Raw genomic sequence first — 15,032 nt, 5'->3', positions numbered from 1 at the left:
GTGATCATAATATGCTGCTATTACAAGCTGAGCAGTGTTGGATTTTCCTTTTAGAAACGGTTCATCCCTTAGGACTAAATAAAGAAGTTGCTTGGTCAGTGTTCATGTGACTTTTCTCACTGGCTATAAGTTAAGCCTTGTGGTGATTTAAATACTAGTTGGTTTGAGAACGCTGTGCCAGCCATTTTTATAGCGGTTTGTTGAGCAGAGTTCGGCCGAGAATAACCACTGGTTAGTCTTTTTTATTTTATTTTTTAATATGTTAATGTTGGTTTAGTTTGTGATGTTTTGTTTTATGCTCTGTTTCAGATAATTTCAGCTCCCCTGAAGCAGGCATAAGTGCCAAAACATTGTCAGTTGGGGATTTCTTTGAGCATTTTGATATTTGAAGAAGCTTCCAAGATTACATGAGCGGCGTTTTAAAAAGATAAGTTGAATCAATGAGGAAATAGATATAGTTGGGTAATTGTGCTTTTGACAGATTTTCCAGAAGCAAGATATTCTGTGAAATAGAAATTAATTTAGAAGTGCATTCATTTGTTAATCTGTTTCTCTTTGTGATCTTGATGGAGCTGAAAGCCTTTCAGTTCCGTTCACAAGAGTTTGCATTTGGTGAAATGCTTGATCCTTAGAAAAATTCTGTATGAGAATTGAGTGTTAGAGTAGCCCTTTCACCGTGTAAGAAAAGACTGACTTATTCTCTGTTACTTGCCATATATCTTTGCTGCAGAATTGTTTTTGCATGGTACTTGGCAATGTCTGTTGTCATAGTTATTTCACCAGTATGGGGAACATTCTTGCTACTTCCATAAGTTTATTGAGAGCAATAGACAATTCATTTTCTCATGAATGTTATCCTCATTTCTGAGAATCCAAAAGGTTTGCTGCCATATGAACTGGATGAGAGCAAAACTCAGATGTCTTAGTAAACATCTGTTTACTTCCTTCTTTTTGTCTAGAGGTGAAGAAGTAAAATTTTAATTTGATTTTCATTCAGTTGGGCTATTTGAAAGTCTTAGTGTATCTCCTTCAAGTTTCTTGATAGCCACTGAAATTAGTAGTATCATAGTAAATGACACAAAGACCCATCCAGTCTGCCCAGTAAGAATTTTCAGGGTTGTAAATGCTGCTCTGTCCAGATTACCTCCACACCTTGTATTTCATCTTCTATTTACACTTAATATCTTGCCTTTTCAGTCTAGCTGTTTGTAACTCTGTGCAGGTTACCCCAGTGCTTCATTACCATCCTGGGTATCCTTTGTGTTTATCCCATGCTTTTTTGAATTCTTTTTATTCACCACCTCTGTTGGGAAGGCATTTCAGGTATCCGCATCCCTTTCTGTTTAAAAAAAAAAAAATTCTGATTGTCCCGAGGTGATGTATGTCTATACGTACCGCGGTATAAAAGAATCTATAAATAAATAAAGCAACTTTTAGTCTCTTACAGAGTAGTTCAGAGCAGCACTGTGCCATTATTTGACATGCAGAATAATCATTGAATAAAAGATTATTTGATAAGTTTCATTTTGCGATAAACTCGCAGCAGCTTGATTCTGTGGGCCCTTTCAACAACCTGGCCAAAACAAGATGTAGTCTGCCTCCCTTTTCTCACAGTGTATTGTCTGTTTGTATCCTATCATAACATACACGGTCATAATGCAGCTGCAGGCCCAAATGAGCTGGCAGCCATTTTTCCATGAATCAGTAAATTCTTGATCCTTTACTGTGTTTGGAAGGCCAACTGTTCTTAAATTATTTCTACTACATGGTTTTCTTGGTTCTCAATCTTCTCCAGGAGCGAGGTGTTGGTTTTCTGGAGCTCAAGAATGGTTTGGTTTACTCTTGCAAATTCATCTTCCTGGGCTGCTGTCCTTTGCTCTGCTTCTTCAAGCTGTTTTGTGTGCCTTTCAAAGCCCTCTTTTGTTTCATCCAGCACTAACTGTAGCTTATTCAGTTTATCAAGAGCCATTGAAACACTGCTTGAAATCAGCTGGACCATGGCGTAAAAAATAACTTCAGTGACTTTCTTTGCTTTCCTTAGGTGCCATTTTCTGATCTCCTATCTTCTACCTATCCCACGCACTCCACAGGGTCTTGCTATAGACACAGCATAGCTTCATGTCTTTAAAATTATCTTTCTAGGTTTTGGGCACTATTGCAATGTAGTATTTGTAGGTTTCACTGTCTTAAATCAACCTTCAATATCATAAATTTAACTAAATGTGGGGAGTACTGCAGGAGCCTTAACGCTTGCATCCAATTACAGATAGCTCATCACTGGAAGACCAACTAAGTAGATCTTTTAAAAAAATCAATAAATGGATGCACAATAGTAAAATAAATAGGAACAAATATTAATGATTAATATGTAGATTTTCAGGTTGACACACTGATCTGTACTCTATTGTCTCTCTCAGAATGATGATACTGTAAATCAGATTCTTTTTACAATATTAAATAATGAATACAAATTTTAACCCATCATCTGCTGCCAGTCTTCCTCCTCCTCCTTGCAGACTCTTCTAGCTGGGTATCATGCATCCAGCAGCTTAGGTCCAACACTATACTGCTTATTTTATTTATAATCTTATGTGGGACAGTATCCAAAAGCTTCCCTGAAATGCAAGTATACTATTTCCAGTGTGTGCACCCAATCAGTTTCTTTGGTTGGATGACCAGAGAATTAATTTTTTTCTGACATGGTCTCTCTGTAGTAAAAGCATACAACCTCAGATGATGCAATCCACTGGATTCAAGATGGTTCATTATCATTTGCTTCAGAAGAGTCTCTGTTAATTTTCCCACCACTGAAGTTAGATTAACTGACCTCTTCCCTATTGTCTCGTTTTTATAGAAAGGGACATTTGCTTTTCTCCAATCCCTTGAACTACTCTCATATACAAAGATCTATTGACTAGGTCCTTCAGCAAACCTGCTAGAACCTTTGACCTCCCCTAATATACTCAGATGTATCTTGATAGCCACGATGTCCACTTTGTGTATTATGTTGAACTCTTGTACAACCTGTGAATAAACTGCTAAAATACCATTTATTTTCAGTATGTTGCATATTATATAAATTGTTATGAGGACCTGTTGATTCATTACCATATGTTCATTTTGTGTTTAATTTTAGACCAGCAAAAATCAGATTAAAGTAGATCTTGTAGATGAGAATTTTACGGAATTGCGAGGCGAAATTGCTGGACCTCCAGATACGCCGTATGAAGGTAAGTAATTGCACTTTTGACCATCCATTTTAAACTAGCTTTATCTGTTCACTTTATTGTAAATAGACAAATATATTCAGCAGAGTGCTGGTTTATAGTTAAATAGAGAGATAAGTTTGTGGTGTTCAAAGACACATGATGAAACTGAGTGCAGACCATTTCCTGATGTTTTAGCACAACCAACCACTTACTGTGGTATATGGTTTTTTAGTGGCTCATCCATTTGGATTCTAAATCTGCACTGATGTTCTGTACTGTCTTTGTATTCTCCTCTACCCCCTCCAAAAAGATAAGTTATAATTTGCAGTTCTTCAGTTATGAAAGATAATATACACTGACACATTATGCAAAAAAAGCTACCGATAAAGCTCATGTTGAAAGTGGCCACATCTAAGGACTTACCAACATATATGATGAAACTTATGCAAGAAAACAAGTACCAGGTTTCTGGGCAAAAGTCATAAGACAAATAACTTTTTCTCTCCAGTGGTGTTAAAAATGTAGAGGTCCATATTCAAACGCCATTTAGACAAATAATGTAATAATTATCTGTCTAAAAAGCTTACCTGGCTATATTCAGCCCTTATCCAGATAAATTCTAGCTATTTAACTACAGGCTAGAATTTAGCAGGATAAGTTGGGGGTGGGCAGAAGTTGTTCCGAGAAGGAGCGGAGATAGATGGCTAAGTTAACTGAAACTCTGGTCGGGTCATAGGGCTATCCTAAAGTTAGCTGGTAATATATTCATTAGTACAGCTGAATATACTCTGCTTGAATGTACACGGCTAGTTAGCTGGTTATATTTAATCGCCTTATGATCACAGCAGCTGAATATGGACCTCTCTCTAATCGACATCTCATTTGTATTGTTTGAAATTTATATTGGCAATAAAATTTTTATTTTTTCCTCTTCTGTTAATGATGAAATACATTTGTGATGCAGATTTATTTGTTTTTAAAATATTTTCTAGCTACAAAAATAAAGGTATAAAATGTTTGAAATTGATTGAAACAGTGCTTGCAAATTTCTTTAGTAGTCATGCATTTGGTTGGGGGAAAGAGGTGTAATATGTGATTTGACCTACTTTATTTACAGAGCCCTTCACCAAGTGAAGGGATTTTGTTCTGTGTTTCTTGTACAATTGGAACCGAGGCTAGAATGTAGCAGCATAAACTCAGGATACTAATGAAGGCTTTGTTTTCCATTTTTATCCTTCCCAACTCCTCAGCCATTGTAGCGAAATCCTTGGCTCCTTCTAGACTCCTGTATTCATAGGCCCTAAATCCAGACACTAAATGTTGCCATTGCATGATTAGTGGGACTCCCTACCCGCAAAGGCTGTGAAGATTATCTTTTTGACTTCCCTGACCATCCCGGGTAGCAGAAGACTTGACCCGGGAATTGAACCTAGGTGCTCTGCATGTCTGTGCACAGCATTTCAATGTGCCATCAGGCCAACCCAGGATTTAAAGAGTGATTATGGCTGATTGGTTCCTGCTTGTTAGAGAAGCAAGTTTGCATATCTGTAAACAGGATTTTCCATAGACAATATGATGAAATCAGCCATACTTAATACCTGCCTGCCTCCCTGGAAGCTTAAGCTTTGGAGAGAGTCTGAGAGAAATCACAAATTTAGCATGCGTGTGGGAACACCCACATGTGCTCAGCAAAAAATTTCACTGAACTCTGAAAGCTGAATGTATATTGGTGCCATCAGATGACATCACCCACATATTATGGCTGATTCAGCTTGCTGTCTATGGAGAAATCTTTATTACTATGAATTATCTGTGTTACTTGTGAGTCAATGGCATATCCCAGATCGGTTCTCTTTCTCACCCCCCCCCCCCCAACGTCTGAGGCTGACCTTCCCTGGCTTGCTGATACCTCTTCTTACCAATCCACATGACCCAGTCTGTCTCTAGTCCAAAGTTGGTGGGCCACAGCTATGCCCCTGCTATGTGTTTGCTTTTTGACTTTCTTGTTGCTTATAGTTAGGTGATCATCTAAAATGGTAATCTTCAAACACTATCTGCATGCAGCGAAAACAGAATATGCAGGCTCAGAGTATCTCCTTGTAGAGATTTTGGGCAGGCAGCTGACAGCCTTAGACAAAGATTATTTTAGTGTTATCAGTTCAGAAAACACATGCTAAGCTTTTTATACATTTTTACTATGCAATATTTACTAGATGGTGACGGGTGACCGACCGCCATCGACGTATTCATGGCCATTGACACCCTCTACTCCCTCTCAGGATCGAGGGGATCGCAGAGAAAAACATCGCCATAGACATCGTAAGACTCGGACCATCAAGGGAGCGAAATCATTGACCTCGCCGCCGTCGAAGAAGCCCCATACAGGAAAGGCACCGACCATTCCTGCGACCGGGTCACAGAGGCAACCCTCACCCGATCGGGGTTTGGGAGCCGCGATTCTGTCTGTAAAGGTGGTCCCTCCGGCTATGCCTCTGCCTCCCTCTTCTGTTTTGGAGCCGGGGCTGCTTGCTCCAGGTCTCCGAGAAGAACTGGACCGGATGGTTCAGGAGGCCATCGACAAGGCGATGCAACGTCTCCAGGTCCCTTCGGCACTGACACCGGCACAGATTGTTGAACCTGTCATCGACCCAATTTTAGCAGCGTTGGCACTGCTGCTATCCAGAATGGAAGCACTGATGACCGCCCTTCCTCCGATGGATCCCGGGTCTCCGATGCCTCTGCCCTCCCTGATGACAGCTTCATCGGGAGGAGAAACACCGTTCCGCATCCCTCCATCAGGTATGTTGCCTCAGCCATCGATGTTGATGCGTCCCTCGCCATCGATTCATCCATCGAAGCAGTAACGTCCATAGATGCCCTTGATGCCTGCACCGGTGCCTTCGATGCCATCATTGGTGCCTCTGGTGATTCCTCTGATTTTTTTCGGAGCCTAGACCATGACCTTCAGGTATCCAACCCCCTTCACTTCCTAAAGGACAGTCTGCTGATCCTTATGATTCTAGTCTGTTGAAGTATCATCACCCCACCGATGACTTACCTTCACCACCTTCTCCCACTGAAAGTAGAAAGTGTTCTCCTCCAGAGGACCTTTCATTCATAAATTTTGTGAAGGAAATGTCTCAGTTGGTTCCCTATCAACTTCAGACGGAACAGGACGATAGGCACCAGATGATGGAGTTACTCCAATTCCTGAATGCCCCCAAAGTGATCACCTCTATTCCTGTTCATCAGGTCCTTCTTGATCTCCTCAAAAAGAACTGGGAAAACCCTGGCTCAATTGCTCCAGTACATAGGAAGGCTGACACTACTACAGTAGTCAGCCCCAGGTTTTCAAAAATCCCAGCTTGACCACCACTCAATTGTGGTAGAGTCTGCACAAAAGAAGGCGTAAAGGTCAAAACCCCATTAGTCTAGCCCACCTGCTAAGGAACAGAAATTCCTAGACATTGGTCGACGAGTATTCCAAGGGGCCATGCTCATCTCCCGAATTGCTGCCTATCAGCTTTATATGACCAAATATAGGGTCATCTTTAAGCAGATACAGGACTTCGAGTCCCTTCCAGAACAATTCCAAGACCAGCTACAACCCTTGTAAACAAAGGATTTGAGGCGGGCAAGCATGAGATTCGAACATCTTATGACATTTTTGATACCTCTACCAGAGTGTCTGCAGCAGCTATTTCAGCAAGACGGTGGGCCTGGCTCAAGTCTTCTGACCTCCGCCCAGAAGTACAAGACAGGTTATCCAACCTACCATGTATCGGAGATAATCTGTTTGGAGAACAGATCCAACGAATGGTGGCCGAATTAAAAGACCATCATGAGACTCTCAAACAGCTCTCTTCAATGCCTTCCGACTTCTCCTCAAGACAGCCCTTCAGGAAGGACTCTAAGAAGTCGTTCTACTGTCCAAGAAAGGCCTATCTGCCACCAACAAGGTCTCGTATTACCAGACCTTATCAAAAGCCTCAGCCTCGCCAAGCCCGAAAACAAAAGCCACAAGCAGCTCCCCAGCCAGGACCTGCTTCGGGTTTTTGACTTCCGCTTGGAGAGCAGCAGCCAGATTCCTCTGCCAAGCATACCAGTGGGAGGTTGATTGTGCCACTTTCACAACATGTGGCAGTCAATCACGACAGACCAATGGGTATTGGCAGTATTGCTCGGGGTTACCATCTCAACTTTCTTGCCCTGCCACCAGACTCCCCACCTCTACAGGTGTGGGGGAAGTCCGACCACTCCATTCTTCTGGATCAGGTCGTCTCCCTCCTTCTCCAGTCAAAAGCAATAGAACCCGTTCCGCACTCGCAGCAAGGCCTAGGGTTCTATTCCCGGTACTTTTTGATCCCCAAAAACTCGGGGGGTGTTCGTCCAATTCTGGACCTACGTGCTCTCAACAAGTACCTCCAGCAGGAAAAGTTCAAGATGGTAACCTTGGGATCGCTTCTACCTATTCTACAAAGAGGAGACTGGCTCTGCTCTCTGGACCTCCAGAACGCATACACCCACATTGCGATCACTCCAACTCATCGCATGTACCTGAGGTTTTTAGTAGGCCTCAAGCACTATCAATACCGAGTGCTTCCTTTCGGCCTAGCATCTGCACCACGAGTCTTTACCAAATGTCTCATAGTTGTTGCAGCTTTCCTCAGGAAAGAAGGTGTTCATGTCTACCCCTATCTGGACAACTGGTTAATCAGGGCTCCAACCCAGCAAACTGCTCGGTCGTCCCTCGATTTGACTCTGCACACTCTAATTTCACTAGGATTTTTCGTCAATTATGAAAAATCCTATTTAGTCCCATCTCAAACCTTGTCGTTCATTGGGGCAGACTTGGACACCTTGCAGGCAAAAGCTTTTCTACCTCGACAACGAGCGTTAACTCTTGTGTCTCTCGCTCACCAGTTGCAGACTCAGAATACTGCAACAGCTCACCAATTCCTTGGCCTTCTCGGACACATGGCATCCTCAGTCCATGTCACACCAATGGCCCGCTTGGCCATGAGACTCATGCATTGGACTCTGAGGTCACAATGGATTCAAGCTATTCAGTCTCTGTTGACCATTGTCCACATCTCCGATTCACTCCGTCTGTCTCTTGCCTTGTGGAAAAATCAGACCAATCTCCTCCAGGGATTGCCCTTTCAAATGCCAGATCCTCAACTCATTCTCACCACCGACGCTTCCAACCTCGGGTGGGGAGCCCACGTGGCCGATCTGCAGACACAAGGATCTTGGTCTCCAGAGGAAGCTAAACACCAGATAAATTTCCTGGAGCTTTGAGCAATGTGATATCCTCTCAGAGCTTTTCAGGATTGCCTTTCCAATCAAGTCATCCTGATTCAGACGGACAACCAGGTGGCCATGTGGTACATCAACAAGCAGGGAGGCACAGGCTCCTTTCTTCTGTGTCAGGAAGCTGCGCAGATTTGGGCGGAAGCTCTCTCCCACTTGATGTACCTCAGGGCTACCTACTTACCGGGAGTGGACAATGTGCTGGCAGACAAGTTGAGTCATGTCTTCCAACCGCACGAGTGGTCTCTCAACCCCTCGGTAGCGAACTCAATCTTTCGACAATGGGGATATCCTCAGACAGACCTCTTTGCGTCTCCTCAGAACCACAAAGTGGACAATTACTGCTCCCTCATTCGCAGCAAACACTCTCAGCCCAGAGATGCATTCTCCCTCTCATGGGCAACCGGTCTGCTTTATGCATTCCCTCCACTTCCTCTTCTCTTGAAGACTCTCGTGAAGCTACGTCAGGACAAGGGAACATTGATCCTGATAGCACCTCACTGGCCACCCCAAGTGTGGGTTCCAGTACTACAGGATCTTTCCATCCGCAGGCACATTCCCTTGGGAAAAGACCCGCTGCTGATCACCCAAAACAACGGGAGCCTGCGCCATCCCAATTTTCAGGCCTTGTCCCTGAAGGCATGGATGTTGAAAGGTTAATCCTTCAACCATTTAACCTTTCAGATCCAGTTTTCCATGTCTTGATTGCTTCACGGAAGCCTTCCACGAGAAAATCTTACTCCTATAAGTGGAAAAGGTTCACATCATGGTGTGCTTCTCAGTCCCTTGATCCCTTTTCCTGTCCAATCCCAAAGTTTTTGAACTATCTCTGGCATCTGTCAGTCGGGTCTCAAGACATCGTCCATCAGAATGCATGTCAGTGCGGTAGCCGCCTTTCATAAAGGTGACGGGGATGTGCTTATATCAGTACAACCCCTTGTAACACGCTTTCTGAAGGGCTTGCTCCACATCAAGCCACCTTTACATTCTCCGGCCCCTTCTTGGGACCTTAATCTGGTTCTCGGTCGGCTCATGAAACCACCATTCGAGCCTCTTCACTCCTGTGACCTAAAATATCTCACATGGAAAGTGATTTTCCTTTTGGCTCTCATTTCAGCTCGCAGGGTTAGTGAGTTACAGGCCCTAGTTACCTATCCGTCTTACACTAAACTCCTGCAGGACCGGGCGGTACTCCGCACTCACCCTAAGTTTTTACCTAAGGTAGTTTTGGAGTTTCACATTAATCAATCCATCATACTACCTACCTTCTTTCCCAGGCCCCATTCCAATTCAGGGGAACAGGCTGTGCATACCCTTGACTGCAAACGGGCTCTAGCTTTTTATCTAGACCATACAGTTGCCCACAGGACGAGCACTCGGTTATTCGTCTCATTCCACCCCAACAAATTAGGGCAACCTGTGGGTAAGCAGACTCTCTCCTCCTGGTTGGTGGACTGCATATCTTTTGCTATCAGCAAGCTGGCATTCCTTTTCAAGACAGTGTTAAAGCACACTCTGTGAGGGCCATGGCGACTTCAGTAGCACACCTACGATCGGTGCCACTTCCTGACATTTGCAGGGCTGCCACCTGGAGTTCTCTCCATACTTTTACAGCCCACTATTGCTTGGACAAAGCTGGAAGACAAGACTCCATCTTTGGCCAGTCTGTCCTTCGTAACTTATTTCCAACGTGACGTACCAACACCCTTCCGCCTGCCCAGTGGGGTTCAGGATGCCCTCTACCAAGTTCCACCCCAGTTGTTGTGCCTGTTGCACACCGTTGGGTACATTTGGTGCATGTTCGGACATCCTCAGCTCGGTACTCACCCATATGTGAGGACTTACCATCCTGCTTGTCCTGTGAGAAAGCAAATGTTGCTTACCTGTAACAGGTGTTCTCACAGGACAGCAGGATGTTAGTCCTCACGAAACCTGCCTGCCGCCCCGCGGTGTTGGGTTCGTAACGTTTTGTTATTTTATTTTTTGGCACTGCCTGTAGCTTTCAAATAAGACTGAAGGGGGACCCCTGCTGGCTGCAGGGTTAGTGCCATGCTGGGCATGCCCAGTAGGGGCCAGTCAAAGTTCTGGAAACTTTGACAGAAGTTTTCCGTTATTGGGCTCCATCCTGATGATGTCACCCATATGTGAGGACTAACATCCTGCTGTCCTGTGAGAACACCTGTTACAGGTAAGCAACATTTGCTTTTTGTATTGGTTGTACAGCAGTGCTGTTTTGACTTATGTTTTTCATTTCTAAAATTTCTTTTATGATAGGAGTATAAAAACATATAGAAAATATAATTTAGCATTTTCCTTATTTTAATTCATTTTTCTTTCCTTCTGCCCCTTGATAGTTCATCTCCTTTTGAAAATCTTGTGTTTTCCAAGCATTATGTAATTGTGTGATCCAAGACACAGCCAAACTACCCACACCCCTCCTACCCCCCATCCCTCCCTTTCTCCCCTTGTCCCGCCTACCCTGCCTATCCTCCCCCACCTCTCCTTCCCTTATCCTCCCTATTTTATTGCTCCTTTGGTTCATTGTATTATTGTTATTAATGTTATATTGTTTTATTGTATTTCCCGCCTGAGTTCATTGTAAACCGGCGTGATGTGCTTCACGAATGTCGGTAAATAAAAGTTATACTTTACACTAATAAATATAAGACTGTTGAATTTATGATGCAATCTTTTGTCAATTATTTAAAGCAACATCATATTATACCATCAATATTTGCCGTAGCCTGTTAGTTTGATGGGTAATGAGACCTCATATATACTATGGCAGGGTACTGGTGAATTAGTCCCTAAATGCCAATAGTTCAATAGTGCGGTGATAAGCTCTGCGTGCGAGCCGTGTCGGGCCAACACGCCAGTACCGAGTCCCTGACTGCAAACCATACTACGATAAGTGTTTATCCTTCCTACTGCCTATAACACTTTGTAACTGACAATACGCTGTCGGTACTTTGATCACCTAGTGAGACCTATGATTACAATTTTTTGAGACGGTGCACGCAGAGCTTATCACCGCACTATTGAACTATTGGCATTTAGGGACTAATTCACCAGTACCCTGCCATAGTATATATGAGGTCTCATTACCCATCAAACTAACAGGCTACGGCAAATATTGATGGTATAATATGATGTTGCTTTAAATAATTGGTAAATAAAAGTTAACTAATAAATAAATAAATACGCAATATGTGAAAGAGCATTCTTTCTGGAAGTCAAGTGAATTACCCATCACATGTTGGTAATGTCATCATCATTTGACACTGATGGATGTTTTCCAGAACTTTCCAGGAATTTCTTGAAAAAGACTTTATTGGGCAAGTGTGGCATACTTTGCCTTAATTCATTGTTTCCCACCTCTGCTCTCCTCTTTACTGCTGCAGGAGAATTGATCTGTTAATCTTTTTTTTTTTTTTTTTCCTAGTAATTTGCTTCTAACTCTGTGTCCCTTGGTGTCTTTCTCATTTCTAGCTGCTTACGCCAGTTTTTAGGATGTTTTCTTGTTTTTCTTGGTATTTGGTTAGTGAGCCTGATTTAGGCTATGACTTTATGGTCTGTTTTTCCTTAATTGGGTCAAATTCCCTTTTGTAAAATTTTTTTTTTTACTTTGATTTCACTTCATTGATTCTTCAATGTTGGTCAAGAATACAAGCAGCTTGAACTTTTAAGAACATAAGATATGCCATACTGGGTCAGACCAAGGGTCCATCAAGCCCAGTATCCTATTTCCAAAAGTGGCCAATCCAAGTCACAAATACCTAGCAAATACTCAAACATTAAATAAATCTCAAACTACTATTGCTTATTAATTGATAGCAGTTTATGAATTTTTCATCTAGGAACTTATCCAAACCTTTTTTAAACCCAGATACAATAACTGCCATAACCACATCCTCTGGCAATGAATTCCAGAGCTTAACTATACACTGAGAGGCAGATTTTATAAATCTGCGCACACGCGTACTTTTGTTCGCGCACCAGGCGCGACCAAGAGTATGTGGGATTTCAATAGATACGCACGTAGCCATTAAAATCCGGGTTTGGCGCGCGCAAGGCTGCCCAAAATCGGCAGCCTGCACGCGCCGAGCCGCACAGCCTACCTCCGTTCCCTCCGAGGCCGCTCCGAAATCGGAGTGGCCTCGGAGGGAATTTTCCTTCCACCCACCCGCACCTTCCCTTCCCCTACCTAACCCCCCCCCCCCCTACCTTTGTCGGCAAAGTTACACCTGCTGGGCCGGCTGCCGCGCTCCATGTTCCGGTCCAGGGGCTGGTCCGGAGGCCGCAGCCACGCCCACGGAACGCCCCGGGCCGAAACCACGCCTGTGGCGCCGCCCCCGAAACGCTGTGTCACTCACGACACGCCCCCGAAACTCTGCGTCACTACCGGCATGCCCCCCGACACGCCCCTCCATGCAAGCCCCGGGATTTACGTGCGTCCTAGGGCTTGCGCGCGCCGCCGAGCCTATGCAAAATAGGCTCGGCGCGCGCAGAGGGGGTTTGGGGTAGGTTTTCGGGGGTACGCGCGTATCTTACGCACGTATCCCTTTGAAAATCTACCCCTGAGGGAAGAAGAATTTTCTTTGATTTGTTTTAAATGAGCTACTTGCTAACTTCATGGAGTGCCCCCTAGTCCTTTTATTATCTGAGAGAGTAAATAACCAATTTACATTAATTTGTTCAAGTCCTTTCATGATTTTGTTGACGTCTCTTCTCAGTCGTCTCTTCTCAGTCGTCTCTTCTCCAAACTGGACAGACATAACTTCCTTAGCCTTTCCTCATAGGGCAGCTGTTGCATGCTTGCCCTTCTCTATGCTTTCTTCAGTGCAGCTATCTTTTTTTAAGATGCGGCAACCAGAATTGCGCACGGTATTTAAGATGCGGTCTCAACGTGGAACGATAGAGAGGCATTATATCATCCATCATTTAATTTGCCATTATCTTCCTAATAATTCCTAACATTCTGTTTGCTTTTTTGGTTGCCACAGCACATTGAGCCGACGATTTCAATGTATTTTCCACGATGAATCCTAGATCTCTTTCCTGCGTAGTCAACTCCTAAGATAGAATCTAACATTCTGTAACTACAGCAAGGGCATATTTTTCCCTATATACATCACTTTGCACTTGTCTGCATTAAATTTCATCTGCCCAATCTTCCAGTCTCAAAGGGCCTCCTGCAAGTTATCACAATCAGCTTGTGATTTAACTAATTTGCATATTTCTGTCATCTTCAAATTTGATCACCTCATTCGTACCCCTTTCCAGTTCATTTATAAATATATTAAAAAGCACCAGTCCAAGTACAGATCCCTGAGGCACTCCACTGTGAAAACTGACCATTTAATCCTACTCTCTGTTTCCTGTCTTTTAACTAGCTTGCAATCCACAAAAGGACATCCCCTCTTATCACATGACTTTTTAGTTTTCTTAGAAGCCTCTCATGCGGGACTTTGTCGAATGCCTTCTGAAATTCCAAATACACCACATCTAACTGACACCCCCTTCAAAAAAAAATGTAGGAGATTTGCGAGGCAAGACTTCCCTTGGGTAAGTCCATGCTGGCTATGTCCCATTAAACCATTTCTATCTAAATGTTCTATGATTTTATTCTTTATAAATGTTTCCACCATGATTTGATTCAGTTCATCTAAATCATCACCCTTGAAAACAGTCTCCAGAACGGGTATCTCCCCAACATCCTCTTCAGTAAACACTAAAGCAAAGAATTTGTTTAATCTTTCTGTGATGGCCTTCTCTTTCCTAAGTGTCCTTTTATCCCCTCGATCATCTAATGTTGGAACAGACTCCTTTGCAGGCTTTCTGCTTCGTATATATTTAAAAATGTTTTTATTACGAGTATTTGCCTCTTTGCCCAACTTCTTTTCAAATTCTCTCTTAGCCTGTCTTATCAATGTCTTACATTTACCTTGCTAATGCTTATAGTTTATCCTATCTTCTTCTGATGGATCCTTCTTCCAGCTTTTGAATGAAGATATTTTGGCTAAAATAGCCACTTTCACCTCACTTTTTAGCCATGCTGGCAATTGTTTGACCTTTCTTAATGCGTGGAATATATCTGGATTGTGCTCCTAAGATGGCATTTTTTAACAGTGTCCACACTTGTTGCACACTCTTTACCTTTGTAGCTGTACCTTTAAGTTTGTGTGTGTGTATGTGGTTGGGGGTTTTTTTTAATTAACTATTTTTCTTATCTTATCAAAGTTTCCCTTTTGAAAGTTTAGTGCTAGAGCCATGGATTTATTTACTATCCCCCCTTCCAGTCATTAATTCAAGGGCCCCACCACCGTTACTTCTGTCACCAAATCCTATGCTCCACTGAGAATTAGATCTAAAATCACTCTCTCGCTTGTCTGAACAAATTGCTCCATAAAACTGTCATTTGTTCCATCCAGGAACTTTATTGGAAATGTAATGGACATTTGCCTGTAAACCAGGCAGATGTCCTTTTCAGGTCATCAGAAGACAAGCTAT

At 43.1% G+C, this 15,032-nt stretch overlaps 1 protein-coding gene across 3 annotated transcripts in view; it reads left to right on the top strand.

Moving 5' to 3' along the window:
• Positions 1 to 15,032, top strand: part of UBE2K (ubiquitin conjugating enzyme E2 K) — a 253,971-nt gene that overhangs the window by 27,195 nt on the left and 211,744 nt on the right. For all 3 annotated transcript variants that reach the window (XM_029589206.1, XM_029589191.1, XM_029589198.1), the window contains exon 2: positions 3,137 to 3,230. In XM_029589206.1, the coding sequence (XP_029445066.1) occupies positions 3,137 to 3,230 (94 nt within the window). The remainder of the gene's footprint in view (positions 1 to 3,136; positions 3,231 to 15,032) is intronic.

Source organism: Rhinatrema bivittatum, chromosome 1 (assembly GCF_901001135.1).
Source record: "Rhinatrema bivittatum chromosome 1, aRhiBiv1.1, whole genome shotgun sequence".
NCBI classification, from domain to species: Eukaryota; Metazoa; Chordata; class Amphibia; order Gymnophiona; family Rhinatrematidae; genus Rhinatrema; species Rhinatrema bivittatum.
The sequence above is the reverse complement of the archived record's forward strand: the minus strand, read 5'-3'. Positions and strand labels throughout refer to the sequence as shown.